Here is a 17,129-nt window from a genome sequence, read left to right on the forward strand (position 1 = left end):
TGCCATGGGAAGTTTATTCTCCCCCCTCCAACTCCAAGTACATTGGATTGATCACATCTTTGGTGTATACAGAATCTTTGGTCTCTATTCTTTCTCTCTCTTTCTCTCTCAGTTGTAACTCAGCTTCAAGCTCAAAAAAACAGGCATCTACCATTGAGCCACACCTCCAGTCCATTTTGACCTGGTTATTTTTGGAGATGGGGTCTCTCAAACTATTTGTCCAGGTTGCCTTTGAACCATGATCATCCCAATCTCAGCCTCCCAAGAAGCTAGGATTATGGGCGTGAACCACTGGCACCCGGCTATACAGCTTGCTTTTCATTGATATAGGCATAACCCAATTTTGTGTTTATCTCAAAGTACTATAAGAAACACTCAGAAAGGCTGGGTGCTGGTGGCTGTAATCCTACCTACTCAGGAGGCAGAGATCAGGAGAATCCAGGTTCAAAGTCAGCCCAGGCAAATAGTTCTTGAGACCCTACTCAAAAAAATCCATTACAAAAAAAGGGCTGGTGGAGTGGCTCAAGGTGGTGAAGGCCCTGAGTTCAAACTCCAGCATACCACAAAAAAAAAAAAACACTCGGAAAGTATCACCTAGGGCTAGAACTGACATCTGCTATGTGCTCTTCCTTCATTCTATCCCCTACCTGCTATTTCACCACCTCACATAGATTTTCTTTTTCTATTTTCTTTTCTTTCTTTCTTTCTTCTTTCTCTCTCCTTTCTTCCTTCCTTCTTTCTTCCCCTACTTCCCTCCCTCTGTCTCTCTTTCTTTCTTTCTTTTTGCAGTACTGGGGCTTGAACTCAGGGTCTTCACCTTAAGCCACTCCACCAGCCCTTTTTTGTGGTGGGTTTTTTCGAGATAGGGTCTTGTGGAAGTATTTGCCCAGGCTGGCTTGGAACCATGATCCTCCTGATCTCTGCCTCCTGCGTGGCTAGGATTGCAATGACCCACCGGCTCTCAGCTTCTTTTGGGTTTTTTTTTTTTGAGACAGGGTCTTGTCATGTAATGCAGACTTGCCTCAATCTGTACGTAACTCAGGCTAGCTTTGAACTCAAGATCCTCCTGCCTCAGTCTACCAAGTGATAGAATTATAGGTATGCACCACCATGTCGATTGAGTTCCCACATAGACTTTTAAAAATTGGTTCTTAAGTTGTGTGAGGTGAGAGACCTGGAGTAGCTGTGAGGCTTATGAAATGTCACATCTTGCTACCGTTTGAATATGATTTGCCCTCTCCAAACTCATGTTGAAACTTGATTGTCTTTTTGGCAGGGTTGGGAAGTAGGGAAGCAGGGTCTTGGAGAGGTAATTGAGTAATTAAGAGGAATCAATGCCTTTCCTGGAGGACTGAGTTGATGCTCGAGGGACTGAATGAGTTCTCATTCTCAGCACAGTAGTTAGAGTAGGGTAAGTTGTTAGAAAGATTTTATCTTTTCCACGTTCATCTGCCTACCATATGCTGGAGCACCCTGAGATCCTCACTAGGAGTGGCACTTGATCATAATTCCCAGCCTCAGAACTGTGAGCCAAATTAATCTCTTTCCTTTATAAGCTACCTGTTTTCACATATTCTATTAACAGCATACCAAACCGACTAAGACACACCTGCTACCACAGTATCTACCAGGACCAAGACCCAGCACTTCCAAGTTCTGTGGGGCTGAATTCACTCATGCACAGAGCTACTCCAAGCCTCAATGACGCGTGTTCACAGCACTGTGGATGGATTCACCAACTTGTAGTGAATGAAGATTGTCCTCAAATATGTTTCTTTTAAAAATTTCATCTAAGCCAGGGTTTCCCAACCTCAGGGCTGCTGACATTTTGGGCAGGATAATTCTTTGATTTGAGGGTTGAGATGAAGGGAATTTCTCATCCTTTTTCAAAGGTTCAAGTCTGCTGAAACAAACTGGCACTAGATAAAGAATAGAAAAGAAATACAAACATATTAACATGTGCATGGGAGCCCCACAAAATATTCAGCCAGGTGGTTGAAGCTTAAATACCCTCAAACCTAGGAAAAAGGGGAGGAGCCAAGGCAACTGTAAGCAATTTTAGAGGGAATTTCCTGGCTGAATGGGCCCAAAATACAGATACTACTTTGTAAATAATTCTCTTTGGAAACTGAGTGGTACTATAGAATAGACAACAATGTGTGACAAAGTCTGTCTAGGTGTGGTGACATTCCCCAGTCTTCCTGAAAGATGAGCTTAATCTTCCTGATCAATCCAATTTCAGGGATGGGAGCAAAGGCAAATGTGTTTGCGTTAGACAGATCTGGTCTTTACACAGATATGGGAATTTCAGACCCAGCCTCTTGGAAGGAGAAGGAACCAGGGAGAATTAGAGAAGGCTTGATTCCAAGGCAGCTTTCAAGGCCTTCCGATTTCCTTTCATTCAGAGTGGTCAGCCTGCCAAGTGGCAGAGTCTGAGGCATTGCTCTCTGAGCCTCAACTGAAGGGGGACCTGGTTGTTCTGGAGGGATGGTTTTTTTTGAGACAAGGTCTTGCTATATAGTCCAGGCTGAACTCCAACTCTCAATCCTCCTTCCTCCAGCTCCAAGTGATGCCCTGTCTCTGTCAGATGTTTAGCGTTATACCTGGCCTTTTCCCACTAGACATCAGTTGTACCTCGAGTTCAACCAATTCTGCAGATAAAATGCCTCCAAAATACAGTGCTTCTCCCTGAAAGAACACTCACACATATTTGTGATACAGAGTTGGTCCTCAAATTAGCAGCCTGAATGACACCTGTAAGCTTGTTAGAGATGCAGAATCTCTGGGTTGGAGACTTGGCTCAAAGGGTAACATGTCTGCCTACCAAGTACAAGGCCCTGAGTTCAAACCCTGGTACTGCCAAAGTGTGTGTGGGGGGGGGGGGAAGACATTGAATCAAGACCTTTTTTTTTTGGCAGTGCTGGCAATGGAACCCATGGCCTTGAGCACCCTAGGCAAGTGCTCTGCCACTAAGCTATATCCCTAGCCAAGATCTGCATTTTAAAAACATTCCCAGGCTGGATGTGTGGCTCAAGCAGTAAAGTGCCTGCCTAGCAAGCACAAGGCCCTGAGTTCAAACCTGAGAATCATAAAAAAAAAAAAAAAAAAAGACCTTGGGTGGGTGGATGCAATTTGCTTGACTGTGGCTGGCTGCAGATGGGTGCAGGAGGTGAGGAAGAGTGCAGAAGTGTAAATGTCACAGTGTTCTTTATCACATCCTCAAGGCCAAGGAGGTGTGGCAAGGTGCCAGGTGATAAGCACTGGCCAAGGAGGTGCCAGATCAGAAGCCTGCCATACCCCAGCCAGGGTCCACACTAGGCAAGGTCAGGGCAGCAAGCAGTGGAACAGGGAAGACCCAGGAGCCCTGCAGGAGAGGAGGAGCTACAGCGTGCAGCCCAACTAGTCTGACCAGCTGGGCCAGTCCTGCTCCAGGCTGCCTCAGTACTCAAGTCAGGAGAAAGCAAATAAACGAAAACAACTTGCATCCCTGGGCTGCTTCTGCGGTGAGGAAGAGAATGCATCCAGGTGGGATGATCTTGCTTGGTGCCTGGCCCCTTCTCAGATGGGGCAGGGCCCAGGAGTCCTCAGCCCTTCCACCCGAGCAAAGGGAACCGGCTTTGCTCTCCACCTTGTACCCACCTGCAGCAGAGAGCAGAGCTTGGTGGCTGCCAGGTTCCCACGCCATGCCTAGAGCCCTAGCAGTACTACCGGCGCCTCCCAAATGCCCAGCACACTCTCATTTTCTTTCCTTACTTTCCTTTTTTCAAGACCTCCTGGCAGCATTTTCTGACCTCCCGTCCTATTCTTCCCCAGGCAAGTTGGGGGAGGGGGTTCATCCTCTTTTGAATTCTCCTTACTCCATGGGAGGGTTACAGCTCATAAGCTGTTTTCCTTTCTTCTCTTGCTCTTTCTCTTTTTTTTTCTTTTCAGTATCAGGGATTGAATGCAAGGCCTCTCACTTGCTAAGCAAGTATTCTACCACTTGAGCTATGCCCTCAGCCCCTTACAGATTTTCGTTTTCTGTGTTTTGGTGGGACTGGGAGGGTTTGAACTTAGAGTTTGTGCTTTCAGAACAGGTCCACTTTGCTGTGGTTATTTCGGGGATGGAGTCTTGCGAATTCAAACCTCGATCCTCTTGATCTCAGTCTCCCAAGTAGCTAGGATTACAAGTGTAAACCACAGGCACGTGGCTTAGATTTTGTAGATCTTAGGACTTGTGCTTTTTTCATATATCCCTGATGCCTGGAACAGCATCTGACACAAAATATTCAAGAAATGTTTGTTGAATGAATGGATGATATCCTCCTGTGTTTGATCTAACAAGGTCACATGCTAGCTATTCTCCTGGTTTGTGCTATTGGTCAGTCAGTTAACCAGTATTTAATGAGCATTTGCCTCTGGGCAGATCTTGGGTATTTGATGAAGAGCAAAAATGGACAGACCCTGTCCCTGGCTCACACCCTCCAGTAGGGAGACACCATGGGACCCAGAGCCTTCCACTGCTAGGAGGTCTGCAGGTGCAATTTGTTTGTTTCCAGTTGAGCAGAACTGTAGCCTGTGGGTGGGAAGAGAGGACCTCTCATGCTCATCTGTGACAGCTGCCACAGGTAATACGTGTCCAGTGTGGGATCTGCTCCTGGCACACATTGTCACCATTGGCAGAAGCCTGCTGACAGTGTCAGAAACACCTGCCTCTCTTGGAAGCTGACCACTTTCTAGGGGGACACAAGGGAAAATCTGAAATAGGCCAGATTGATCCAGAGAGGGGTTTTGCCTGTTAGGAGATGACATGTTTTCTAACTCTGACTGCCTCTGGATTCTTTACTCTGCATTGGCTTGGAGCTTGTGTTGAAAGAAAGGAACTGAAGTTCTCAGAGGAAACATGTCCCAAAGACACAAACACCTCCATGGAGAGGAAGGGAAGTTTGTGTGGTTCTATCTTGTCTCATGAGCCTGGGGTCATCATCTGGGGCACGACCAAGCCCAGGGGCAAGCCTGGGATGAAAAAACATGAAATGTTCCTCCTAAAATGGCTCTCTAAGTGTCCCCAATTCAACTTTTCCAATGGTCCTCAGTCTCCAGAGGTCATTTTAAGAAAGGAAGACTGTTGGCCAGTTCTGCCTGGAACGGACACCTCCAGGCAAAGCTGAAAAAAAAGATATCTTTAGGGAAGGAGGGTGGAGGTGGGAACAGGGGTCAGATAGCTTGTCACCTTACTTAATTCTTCTTTGAGTCACCTCACAGCTAGCTGTGGCCAGCTCAGCTCCCACGCTCAGCCAAACCGATAGTGTGGCCTCTCCCCCGCTGGAGGCTTCTGACCTCTGACCCTTCTCCTAAAAAGCAGTGCAGAGCCCAGATCTGTAGGAATGTCACAGGGTCAGAAGCAAGCTTTGCACAGTCTGCACAAGTCCCAGGAGCGATGGATATCTGATAGGGCGGGAGAAAAACCTGCCTGGTAGCAGAGCAATAAGCCTGGATGGATCTCCACCCCCGGACGCCCCACCCTCACTTCAGCCCCAGTATCTTAGCATCAACTCTTCCAGTACAGATCCAGCAGGATGGGACTGGCTTTCTCAGTCCCCTGAGCTGTGGAGTCGCAGGAACACTAGTGATGAAAATCCCACAGGCTCTTCCCAAGACCTCCAGTCCCAGGGCCACGGCTGGTACACACAGTGCTCCATGTGAATTAGAAAACCACAGCCCCTCTGAGCAGGTGAGCTTTTTCTCCCCCAACGCAGGGAATCTGACCCAGGGCCTTACTCATGCTACGAAAGCACCCTATCACTGAGCTACATCCCCAGCCTTTGTCTATTTAAGACAGGGTCTCACTATGTAACCCAGGCTGATGTTGAACTTGAGATCCTCCTGCCTCCACTTCCTGAGTGCCGGGATTATAGATGTGCCCCACCACACCCAGCAAAGATGAACTTTTGAAGGTGTCTCCTCTGAGCGGACAAAGCAGGAACATATCCCAACTTGTGTCTCTGGCCAGGCACTCTTGGGCTCAGCATAGTGTGTGGGGCCCTGAATGAGACCTCCTTTGTAGCCCTTCCCCAGGAGGTCTGGGTGCTTTCCAGGACAGCTGTGCAATCCTACAGTTTCCATCCAGCATCTGTGGTACCCTTCCTTTCCTGCTCTGGTCCCCTGATTGCTGGCCTCTGTTTCTGAGGCCAGTGGAGGATCTCTTGCCCATGCTGGTGTCTGCTGTGGGAGAGCTGATGTCCCACCTCAGGAATACTCTTGGAATGGCCAGTTCTTAAGATGCAGGTGTTGGCTGTGTCCTCAGCATGTGGGCATGAAGACAGTGCTGCTGGAGGCCACAGCACACAGAACCAGCATCTGGGAGGACTGCCTGCAGGCCTCTGCCCACTAGACCATGAGTCCTTGGGACAGGGACAAGGAAGGGTCACTGTCCAAGGTTACTAACTTGTGACCTTCCCATTCCAGTTCCCCCCAAACCCATAGGCAAAACCCATTACTATTCCTCTTCCTTAGAGGCAAACAAAATCCACTCATCAGGGTGTGGTCACACTGTCCTCATGGGAGTGACTGGTGCTGAGAGACCCCCCAGTTTGCTCCTCTCTCAGAATGCGGCACCCGGAAGCTGAAATTTGTTAAGTGTTAAACCTGGTTGATTCCCTTAATTTTTTTTTTTTTTTTTTTTTTTGGTGTTACTGGGGTTTGAACTCAGGGCCTCATGCTTGTTCGGCAGGTGCTCTACCACTTGAGCCACTCGGCTCGCCCTGTTTTGTGTTAGGTGAGATAGGTGTTTCTGTGAACTATTTGCTTTGGACTGGCTTCGGACCGCAATCCTTCTGACCTCTGCCTCCCAAGTAGCTAGGATTACAAGCATGAGCCACAGGCACCTGGCCAAATCCCTTAATGTAAAGCTGAGGTTTCTGGCACTCAGTGCACTGGGTTTGAAGCAAAAAGCTGGCAGCAACCAGGTCCTATCCTACAGCTCTTCTTCCGTGGGTGACCCTCACTGCCACTTTGCTTTTTTTTTTTCCAGGACTGGGGAACTCAGGACCTTCACCTTGAATCACTCCTCCAACCCTTTTTTTGTGATGCATATTTTCAAGATAGGGTCTTGAGAACTATTTGTCTGGGCTGGCTTCAAACTGTGATCCTTCTGATCTCCGCCTCCTGAGTAGCTAGGATTACAGATGTGAGCCACCAGCACCCTTGCCACTTTTCTTCTTTGAGTTTGGATCACCTCATGTGTAAAATGACCACAATTGTGAATAGTGGGGAACTCTCTAAGATACTCCAAAGTCTGCCAGGAACACAAAGCTGGCCAGGACAATCTTAGGGTAAAACCTCCTAAGTTTGTACTTCCTGTTAGGTTCATAACATATTTAACTCTGCACCTCGCCTTGTTCTTAACAACTCTGCCATATGACCGGGTGTGTTCTCAGCCTGTGGTCTATTCTTTAGGTTCTTTTCTGACAGATACAAAAAGGTTAATAACTCCCCATTCAGAATGTGTATTTACTGCATATATCAATGTGAAAATTCTGGATAAGTCTACTTCCAATGTTTTGAGAAGACCGTGAAAAGTAGGGTACTTCTGGAGAAAAGCAGAAGTATCGCTCAGAAAGGAGTTTCCACTGAGCTGAAGAGAGAGAAACCCAGGTTCCTGGAGAGTTCCCTGTCAGCAACAGTCACTATGAGATGCAATTGGACAACAGCCACCAGCCCAATCCTGGGTCAATGCATCTTTTCATCCTCCACTTCCCTTCCTCATGGCAACACAGGTTGGGTTGGCTTATTATACCTCACTTTCATTGGTTCTTCCACCTCAAGACACCTAGTCACTGGTAAATTCTGTTCTGATTGGCTGATCTGTTGCTGGGATAAAGGCCAGCAGCATCTCTCCCAGATGTTGGTGTCCTCTGGTTCTGAGTACTGCCCCCAATTCCGTACCCCTTGACCTTCTTCCTGTCTCCAGAGGAATCCCTTCTCCTTCTGTGATTGGATAAACAAACAACAAACAAACCGTCAATCCCAGCATGCCCTGGAGACCCAGAGGTTTTGGTCTTTGGAGGGCTTGGCCTGCCAAACCTAGATTTTGTACAGTCCAGGAGGGCAAGGCAAAATTGAAAGAATCAGCCTTTGCATAGTCAAGAACACATTCATCTCCATGAAACAAACACGATTTCTGACAACTAAGAGCCACTGATGTGAGCACATATGACTTTAACACAAAATAAATGTATAAAATTGAGGGGCTTTGTAGAGCAGTGCCAGACTGCCACCAGTTGCCACTGTGCCTAAAATTCCACCATTAACACTTATTCCTTTATAAACCATGAGTGGTAGCTCAGGCCTGTAATCCCTGTCTCAAAAACAAGGAAAGCAAAAGGGGATAGGGACATTGCTCCAGGATAGTGCACTTGCCTAGCTAGTACAAGGCTCTGAGTCAAACCCTAGTAATGCTCCCCCCAACAGATTTATTCTTTTATAATTTTTCTCCTCCTAAAGCCTCCTATTAGAACATAAAAAGTCCCAGAGGGGTAATATATTGGGTAACCCATCCCCAAATAGGTTCTGAAAGATGTGTAGAAAGCTTTCTTTATGTTAAATTCAGAGAGGCTAGCATTATTTTTTTCACCCTATGCCACGCAGAATAATGGTCCACACGTCCTAATCCATGGAACCTGTGAATGTGTTACCTTATATGGTAAAAGAGGCTGGGCAGGTGTGATTAAGGTTCAGAACTTGGAGAAGGAAAGGTTAGTCTGGATGTTCCAGGTGAGCCCAATCTCATCATAGGAGCCCTTAAAAAAGCAGAGAAAATTTCCGGACTGTCATCAGGGAAAGATGTGGTGATGGAAGCCAAGTCAGAGAGATGCTATATTCCTGGTTTTGAAGATGGAAAAAGAGGACCATGAGCCAGAGAATGCCAGTGAATGCCCCTATAAACTGGCAAAAAGAAAGAAATTCTCCCAAATAGTCTCCAGAAAGAAAGGCAACCCTGCCAGTGCCTTGGTCAGCACAGTGAGACCCAAGTCAACTTTCTCATCTATCAAACTGTAAGCTACGAGGCTTGTAGTATTTTTTTTCCAGCAGCACTAGGGATATGCAGCGACTTCCTTGGAGATTCCTGGTGTACTTTAGCTTACTAAGGTCCCCAGGGAGCTGTTCAGTTAATCCAGCGTCTCAGAAACAATCCAACACCAACCCCTCTTCCCCTGTAGCATCCATTGGCATCTTAGAACATGATGTAGCATATACTGCATTACAGTATTAATGGTTTAGTACTAACTGTTAGTAACATCTTAGTGTGATTTGTTCCTATGTTTTCAGTATGATTGTTAGGTGAGAGAATGGGACACAGGACAGGTAAGCTTTGATGGGCCAGTTTCAAGATCTCAAGAGGTGAGACCTGAGTGAGGGGAACTTACTGGACAGTGGTGAATACAGAGGAGGTGGGAATTTTCTATAAATACACTTCACACTTCATGTAGCAACATAACTTGTGTTGTGCTCAATAGTTTGTGCCAACTCATGGTTTCCCTTCAAGTTCTCTGCCTTTTGTCAGAAATTTTCGCTGACTTCTTTCTCTTCCCCAGAGAGCTGGGCTTGGAAGCTCATCCTATGTGTTTCTGTGGCCCCCTGGGTGTATTTACCTCTGCCTATGGCAGTGATGTACTGAAATGGCCTGTTTGTTTCTCCCACCATTCTAAAGTTCTCAGCAGTAAGAGACTGTGTCTAGGTTACTGATCATGGGCTGGTGGAGGGGCTCAAGTGGTAGAGCGCCTGCCTAGCAAGCCTGAGGCCATGAATTCAAACCCCAGTACTGCAAAAAAAAAAAAAAAAGTCATTTACTAGTTTACTGATCACATCTTGTGTGTCCACCCATGTTCAGCACATTGAAGATGCTGAGCCTATCTCATCTTCTTCCCGCCAAAACTATGTAAGTTTACTCCTATCTTGCCTCCCAATTGGTGGGTGCAGTTGAAGCCTGTCATACCACCTAAGCCCCATCTAGCCACAGACTAGCCTTTCTTCTCTCTCTCTCTCATTCTCTGCCCCCACTTCCTTTTTTTTCTTTTTTCTTTTTTTTTATTTCCTAGTGAAACAAGCAAGGGGTTTAGCTGATTATGCTTTATGTTGTATCACAATGTATGGAACATCTGACTAGGCTATAGGAAAGACTGAGACCAAATGCTACGCTTCTAACATAGTATATAGAAGGTGGTCAAAGTGGAGAAGTTGGAGGTGAATTGGACATCCTAAGGGAAGCAAACACTGTACTAAGCCAGTACTCGTGATTGTGATAAAAAGAGCCACAGTTTTTACAGAACTAGAATCCACTTTTTTAAAATTGAAGGGTAGGGCAGGAAATAGCTGGGTCAGAGAAGCTTGAGGACCCTGGACGGAGGGTGAGACTTTGGGCCGACAGCAGGAAATGACAATAGCCTGACCAGCACTCCAGAAGAATAAGGCCAAGTGCATGTATTTAAAACATGTCCTTACTCTCAAAGCATCAAAGACCTTCTGGTGCTTAAAGTGTCCCTCTCTCTGTTCAGACACCCGTCCTGGAACCGAGAGGCAGAAAGCACCTGAATAGAATGCTTAGTGCTTAAGCCTATTGCACCTGGGCAGCCATTTACCCACGGGGAACTACAACTCCCAGTGTGCACCGCGACCAGTCGGAGTAACGGCGGGATAAACTACAAGCCCCAGAATGCCTTGAGAGAGGCGCATGTGGGGAGGAGCGGAGGGGCGTGGCCACGTCGGCCGCGCGGGACCGTTAAATTCGAAACTTGGCGGTTTAGAAAGGAGGGAGTCGGACGCATGCTTTTTGTCTCGGAGCACACCCTGATTTCTTCTTTTGGTTGCTGGAGGAAGCCCTGACGGTCGGCGGCCCTGAGGGAAGGTCCGCCGCAAGACGAGGGCAACAGCCGGGAATGCAGGATGGCGACGACAAAGAAGGAAGGGGTCGCTCTGAGGTAGGGACGGGAGAAGAGCTGCCGGAGGCTGGGTCTGCGGGGGCCCGGGACAGAGCTGTGGAGGGGACGCCGGGGCGAAGGGGGAAGTCCCGACTGCAGTCTCAAAGCAAGGGGGGCTTTGGGTCCGGGGTGCAGAAGGTCTGGACGCTGTAGCGTGGTTCGCGTCTTTGACTTTGGAAGTGACTTCTATAGGGAGCGTGCTGGTGTTAAAGCTTCCTCCAGGGGCTCAGGGAGAATTCAAAGCATTTGCAAAGTAATTGCTTCCAAATAAGTGCTCAAGTAATGATAGGTGTTTTGATGCCAGTAGTGTAGAGACCTAAAAAGCCTTTCTCTTCACGTTTACCGCTTTTCCCTGTATAAAAAGTGTACAGCACTTCTCGTTGGAATTAAATAGGCATTTTCATTATGAAATCCACAATATCCAGATAAATGCCATGTCATGGGCTTAAGTTTATTGACCGTCTACTATGCAGCCAATAAACTGGGGATAGCCAATAAACCAAAGACAAAAATCCCCACACTCCTGAAGCTTAAGTTCTGGAGAGAGATGAAGGTGCAAGATAGGCAATAAACATGACAAAGTAAAAATGAGGTGGAGGTCAGTAATATAAACCAAAGGGGGATAGGGAGCTTTGGTGATGGGGGTTGTGCGGTATTAGAAAGGCTTGGGGTGGGCTGGGGGGGTATAGCTCAGTGGTAAGAGCATTTGCCTACCATGCACAAGGCCCTGGGTTCCATTTCCAGCACACACACACACAGGTATGTAGGTATGAATGTATCTGGCTGGGTTTCGAGTTGGGGAAGGAAGCTGCCCTGGCACGTTCAAGGTCATTGTCATTGGAGCACAATGAACCAGGAGAATAGGAGGAAATTAAGTTTAAAAAGGTGACTATGCAGCATTGTAAGTGCTTGGCTTTCTCTCTGATTGAAAATCACTGGAAGGTTCTGAGCAAAGCAAAGATCAGATCTGACGTGGGGTTAAATGGGCTCACTTGGCTGCAGTGTTGAATAGACCAGAGGCAGAAAGGATGGAGGCCAAGGACCAGTTAAGACCTTATTGAAATAATCCAGGCAAGAGAAAGGGCCCCCTTGAGTGAGGCTGACAACAGTGGATTTCTGGATAGATTTTAAAGTTGGCCCTAGCAGGATTTAGGGACAGGCTGACTAATCTGACGAGTGTGAGAGGGGCATCAAGTTTGTCGGTAAGATTTTTGGCTTGAGCAACAGGAAGAATGGAAGAATTGCGTTTATCTGAGGTGAGGGAAGACTGGGAGGAGCAAGTCTGGGAAGAGGCAGGAGGGGCACTTGTAGCTCAGTTTAGGACATTTACCTGGGGCATTGTCATCATTGACTTAAGAGCAAGAAAAGAAATTCCGATGAATTCAACAGTTTTCTGTGTTTCCTACTGCCACGTCCTTTATTAGACCATAGATACAAGAAGAAATGATATGATCCTTACTTTTACAGAGCTCACACAAAATAGTCTAAAAGATAGAATTACAATCCAAATGATTACTCACAGTTACTTTTTTTGTGTGTGTGTGTGGTGTTGGGGATCGAACCCAGGGCCTGTGCATGCTAGGTAGACACTGAGCCATATCCCCAGCCCAAAGTTGCTTTCTTTTTTTTTTTTGGCAGTACAGGGGTTTGAACTCAGGGCTTGCCATTTGTGAGGCAGGTGTCTATCTGCTTAAGCCCCGCCTCCAGCCTCTTTGGCCCTGGTTATTTTGGAGATGGGGTCTCCCTTTTTACTCTTGCTGACCTAAGCGGCTACCCTCCTATTTTTTGTTTCCTGCCTGTCACTCCATTGAGATGGAGTCTGGCAAACTTCCCTGCTGAACTGGATCTGTGATTTCAGCCTCCTTATTTAGCTAGGGTTACTGGCGTGAGCCACGTCACCGGCTCATCATTGGCTTTCTTTAAAAGAGTTTCTACTTCATCTAGACTAAAGTCCATGTAACATACACTGTATTTTGAAAATTAGTGCCTATGTGTCTTTTTGTTTTAAATCCAGAGACAATGTGTCTTAGTCAGGAGTTAGGCTGACAGCTGGAGAGCTCTGAAGTAGAGTACAGCCCCCATAATTGTGGTTGTTGCTGAAAAGTTTTGGGGATTCCCCTACTAGAGGCTTAGTAGAATTTGGAGGTTAGTTTTGACCAGCACACTGTGTTTTTGTCTGCTTCTGTTCTGGTCTACCTGTGTACAGTATACAAACTTCAGTTTTATGTCATCAGTTAAAACATGGGGTGTTTGTCTAACGAACACTTGGCTTTTTTTAAATTTTTTTTTGGTAGTACTGGGGTTGAACTCAGGGTCATGAGCTTTTTTTGCTTTAGTTATTTTTCAGGTAGGGTCTTGTGTTTTGGCCTGGGAGCCAGCCTTGAACCTCAATTTCCTACCTCTATCCCTGCATAGCTGGGATTATAGATGTACATCACCACGACCAACTTGTTGGTTGGAAAGGGGTCTTGCTAACTTTTTGCCCAAGTTAGACTTGAACCCCAGTCCTGATGTCTGCTTCCCAAGTAGAGTAGCTGGGATTACAGGCATGTACCATCACACCCAGTGACTGTTAATTTTTTAGTAAAGTAGGTGATACATTCAGTGCCAGGCACAGAACTGCTGTTTCGTTTTTGGTTTTGATGTACTTTCCAAAATTTATAACACTTTTTCTAAAATTTCTTTTTTGCCTTATACTTTATTTTTCTAGCACTATCAACAAAACTATTGGGCAATACTGTAGCCATAAACCTGGAAACCAGGTGGCAGGCTCAGAAGCTTAGGAGTGCAATAATATTGTTTCATTTTCTTTTATTAATTAATTTATATTTTGGTAGGACTGGGATTTGAACTCAGCACTTCACTCCTGCAAAGCAGGTGCTCTACCGCTTGGGCCACACCTCCAGTCCTGCAACATTATTAATATGCAGCCCACCATATTCAGCTCCAAAGATCATGATTAATGTCCTATTTGAAAACATTTGTACAATCTAGTGCTATGTAAATTAATGTTGATATCAGATGTACTCTTGTTTCCATCTTCACAGTGAAGCCATGTCCCTGGCAGGGGATGAATGGGAGCTGAGTAAAGAAAATGTACAACCCTTACGGCACGGGAGGATCATGTCCACACTGCAGGGAGCCTTGGCCCAGCAGGAATCTGCCTGCAACACTGCTCTTCAGCAGCAGAAGCGGTGGGTGGATTTGTCCCCAACCCTGGTAGATAGCTAGGTGTGGTCTAGCAGGGTAGCATCAAGAGTGTTCTTCAGAAATCAGTATGAGACTCTATTCACACCAGCTTTCTCCTTTTACAGCTGTCTCAAGAATGCCTCAGGTACTGTTAAGGGCAAAGGCTGTAGGATTTCATTTGATTGTGGAGCAACCAAACTCTTACCTATAAAAATATAATTTATATCGGGCAATGATACCAGAGTAAAGCAAGTATCATATCAGTGTGTCCCAAAAGTATAATTATGTCATTCTGAACTCCTAAACAGACTTACCTGTTCATTAGTAAGCAGTTATGTCACCTCCTTGGATTCTGAGCACTGGGGAAGGAATGAACCTGTCTTTTTTCTTTTTCCTTTTCTTTTTTTTGTAGTACTAGGGTTCAAACTTGCGGCCTCCTGCATGCGACACAAGCACTCTACCTGTACCACTGGGCTAACCCCCATCCCAAACCTGCTATCTTTTATGTGTACTCAATTACTGACTTCTAGAAAAGTATTTTTGAGAATGTGACAGAAACAATGGTCTGTGAAGATCATGTAACCTGAGGGAAAATGAATTCGTACTAGAAATTAATCAGAATGACTTAAACTCTTGGACAAATAAAAGCTGAACAGATAAAACTATGGATCTTTTTCTCCTTTTATACTTTTTTGTGGTACTGGAATTTGAACTCAGGGCCTCAAGCTTGCTAGGTCAGTGTTCCCCAACTTGAGCCACATTCCCAGTCCTAGTACATGTTTTGATAAACGTTTTTTTTTTTTTTTTAAGGAAACTAAAGTATTAATTTTTTTTTCATTTTTCTTTTATTATTCATATGTGCATACAAGGCTTGGTTCATTTCTCCCCCCTGCCCCCACCCCCTCCCTTACCACCCACTCCGCCCCCTCCCGCTCCCCCGCCTCAATACCCAGCAGAAACTATTTTGCTCTTATCTCTAATTTTGTTGTAGAGAGAGTATAAGCAATAATAGGAAGGAACAAGGGGTTTTGCTGGTTGAGATAAGGATAGCTATACAGGGCATTGACTCACATTGATTTCCTGTGCCTGGGTGTTACCTTCTAGGTTAATTCTTTTTGATCTAACCTTTTCTCTAGTACCTGTTCCCCTTTTCCTATTGGCCTCAGTTGCTTTAAGGTATCTGCTTTAGTTTCTCTGCGTTAAGGGCAACAAATGCTAGCTAGTTTTTTAGGTGTCTTACCTATCCTCACCCCTCCCTTGTGTGCTCTCGCTTTTATCATGTGCTCATAGTCCAATCCCCTTGTTGTGTTTGCCCTTGATCTAATGTCCACATATGAGGGAGAACATATGATTTTTGGTTTTTTGAGCCAGGCTAACCTCACTCAGAATGATGTTCTCCAATTCCATCCATTTACCAGCAAATGATAACATTTCGTTCTTCTTCATGGCTGCATAAAATTCCACTGTGTATAGATACCACATTTTCTTAATCCATTCGTCAGTGCTGGGGCATCTTGGCTGTTTCCATAACTTGGCTATTGTGAATAGTGCCGCAATAAACATGGATGTGCAGGTGCCTCTGGAGTAACAGTCTTTTGGGTATATCCCCAAGAGTGGTATTGCTGGATCAAATGGTAGATCGATGTCCAGCTTTTTAAGTAGCCTCCAAATTTTTTTCCAGAGTGGTTGTACTAGTCTACATTCCCACCAACAGTGTAAGAGGGTTCCTTTTTCCCCCCGCATCCTCGCCAACACCTGTTGTTGGTGGTGTTGCTGATGATGGCTATTCTAACAGGGGTGAGGTGGAATCTTAGTGTGGTTTTAATTTGCATTTCCTTTATTGCTAGAGATGGTGAGCATTTTTTCATGTGTTTTCTGGCCATTTGAATTTCTTCTTTTGAGAAAGTTCTGTTTAGTTCACATGCCCATTTCTTTATTGGTTCATTAGTTTTGGGAGAATTTAGTTTTTTAAGTTCCCTGTATATTCTGGTTATCAGTCCTTTGTCTGATGTATAATTGGCAAATATTTTCTCCCACTCTGTGGGTGTTCTCTTCAGTTTAGAGACCATTTCTTTTGATGAACAGAAGCTTTTTAGTTTTATGAGGTCCCATTTATCTATGCTATCTCTTAGTTGCTGTGCTGCTGGGGTTTCATTGAGAAAGTTCTTACCTATACCTACTAACTCCAGAGTATTTCCTACTCTTTCTTGTATCAACTTAAAGAGTTTGGGGTCTGATATTAAGATCTTTGATGCATTTTGAGTTAATCTTGGTATAGGGTGATATACATGGATCTAGTTTCAGTTTTTTGCAGACTGCTAACCAGTTTTCCCAGCAGTTTTTGTTGAAGAGGCTGCTATTTCCCCATCGTATATTTTTAGCTCCTTTGTCAAAGATAAGTTGCTCATAGTTGTGTGGCTTCATATCTGGATCCTCTATTCTGTTCCACTGGTCTTCATGTCTGTTTTTGTGCCGGTACCATGCTGTTTTTATTGTTATTGCTTTGTAATATAGTTTGAAGTCAGGTATTGTGATACCTCCTGCATTGTTCTTTTGACTGAGTATTGCCTTGGCTATTCGTGGCCTCTTGTGTTTCCATATAAATTTAACAGTAGATTTTTCAATCTCTTTAATGAATGTCATTGGTATTTTGATGGGAATTGCATTAAACATGTAGATTACTTTTGGGAGTATTGACATTTTTACTATGTTGATTCTACCAATCCATGAGCATGGGAGATCTCTCCACTTTCTATAGTCTTCCTCAATCTTTCTTTAGAAGTTTATAGTTTTCCTTGTAGAGGTCTTTCACATCTTTTGTTAGGTTTACACCTAGGTATTTGATTTTGTTTGAGGCTATTGTAAATGGAATTGTTTTCATACATTCTTTTTCCGTTTGCTCATTGTTAGTGTATAGAAATGCTAATGATTTTTCTATGTTGATTTTATATCCTGCTACCTTGCTATAGCTATTGATGATGT

The 17,129-nt window shown here is 45.2% G+C and overlaps 1 protein-coding gene across 1 annotated transcript in view; it reads left to right on the forward strand.

Moving 5' to 3' along the window:
* The first annotated feature begins 10,742 nt into the window (after positions 1 to 10,742).
* Positions 10,743 to 17,129, forward strand: part of Bub1b (BUB1 mitotic checkpoint serine/threonine kinase B) — a 57,783-nt gene continuing 51,396 nt past the window's right edge. Inside the window, exons 1-2 of the mRNA XM_074065654.1 lie at positions 10,743 to 10,958; positions 14,006 to 14,152. Coding sequence (XP_073921755.1) covers positions 10,924 to 10,958; positions 14,006 to 14,152 — 182 coding nt within the window. The 5' untranslated portion in view covers positions 10,743 to 10,923. The remainder of the gene's footprint in view (positions 10,959 to 14,005; positions 14,153 to 17,129) is intronic.

Source organism: Castor canadensis, chromosome 2, assembly GCF_047511655.1.
Source record: "Castor canadensis chromosome 2, mCasCan1.hap1v2, whole genome shotgun sequence".
Classification (NCBI taxonomy): domain Eukaryota; kingdom Metazoa; phylum Chordata; class Mammalia; order Rodentia; family Castoridae; genus Castor; species Castor canadensis.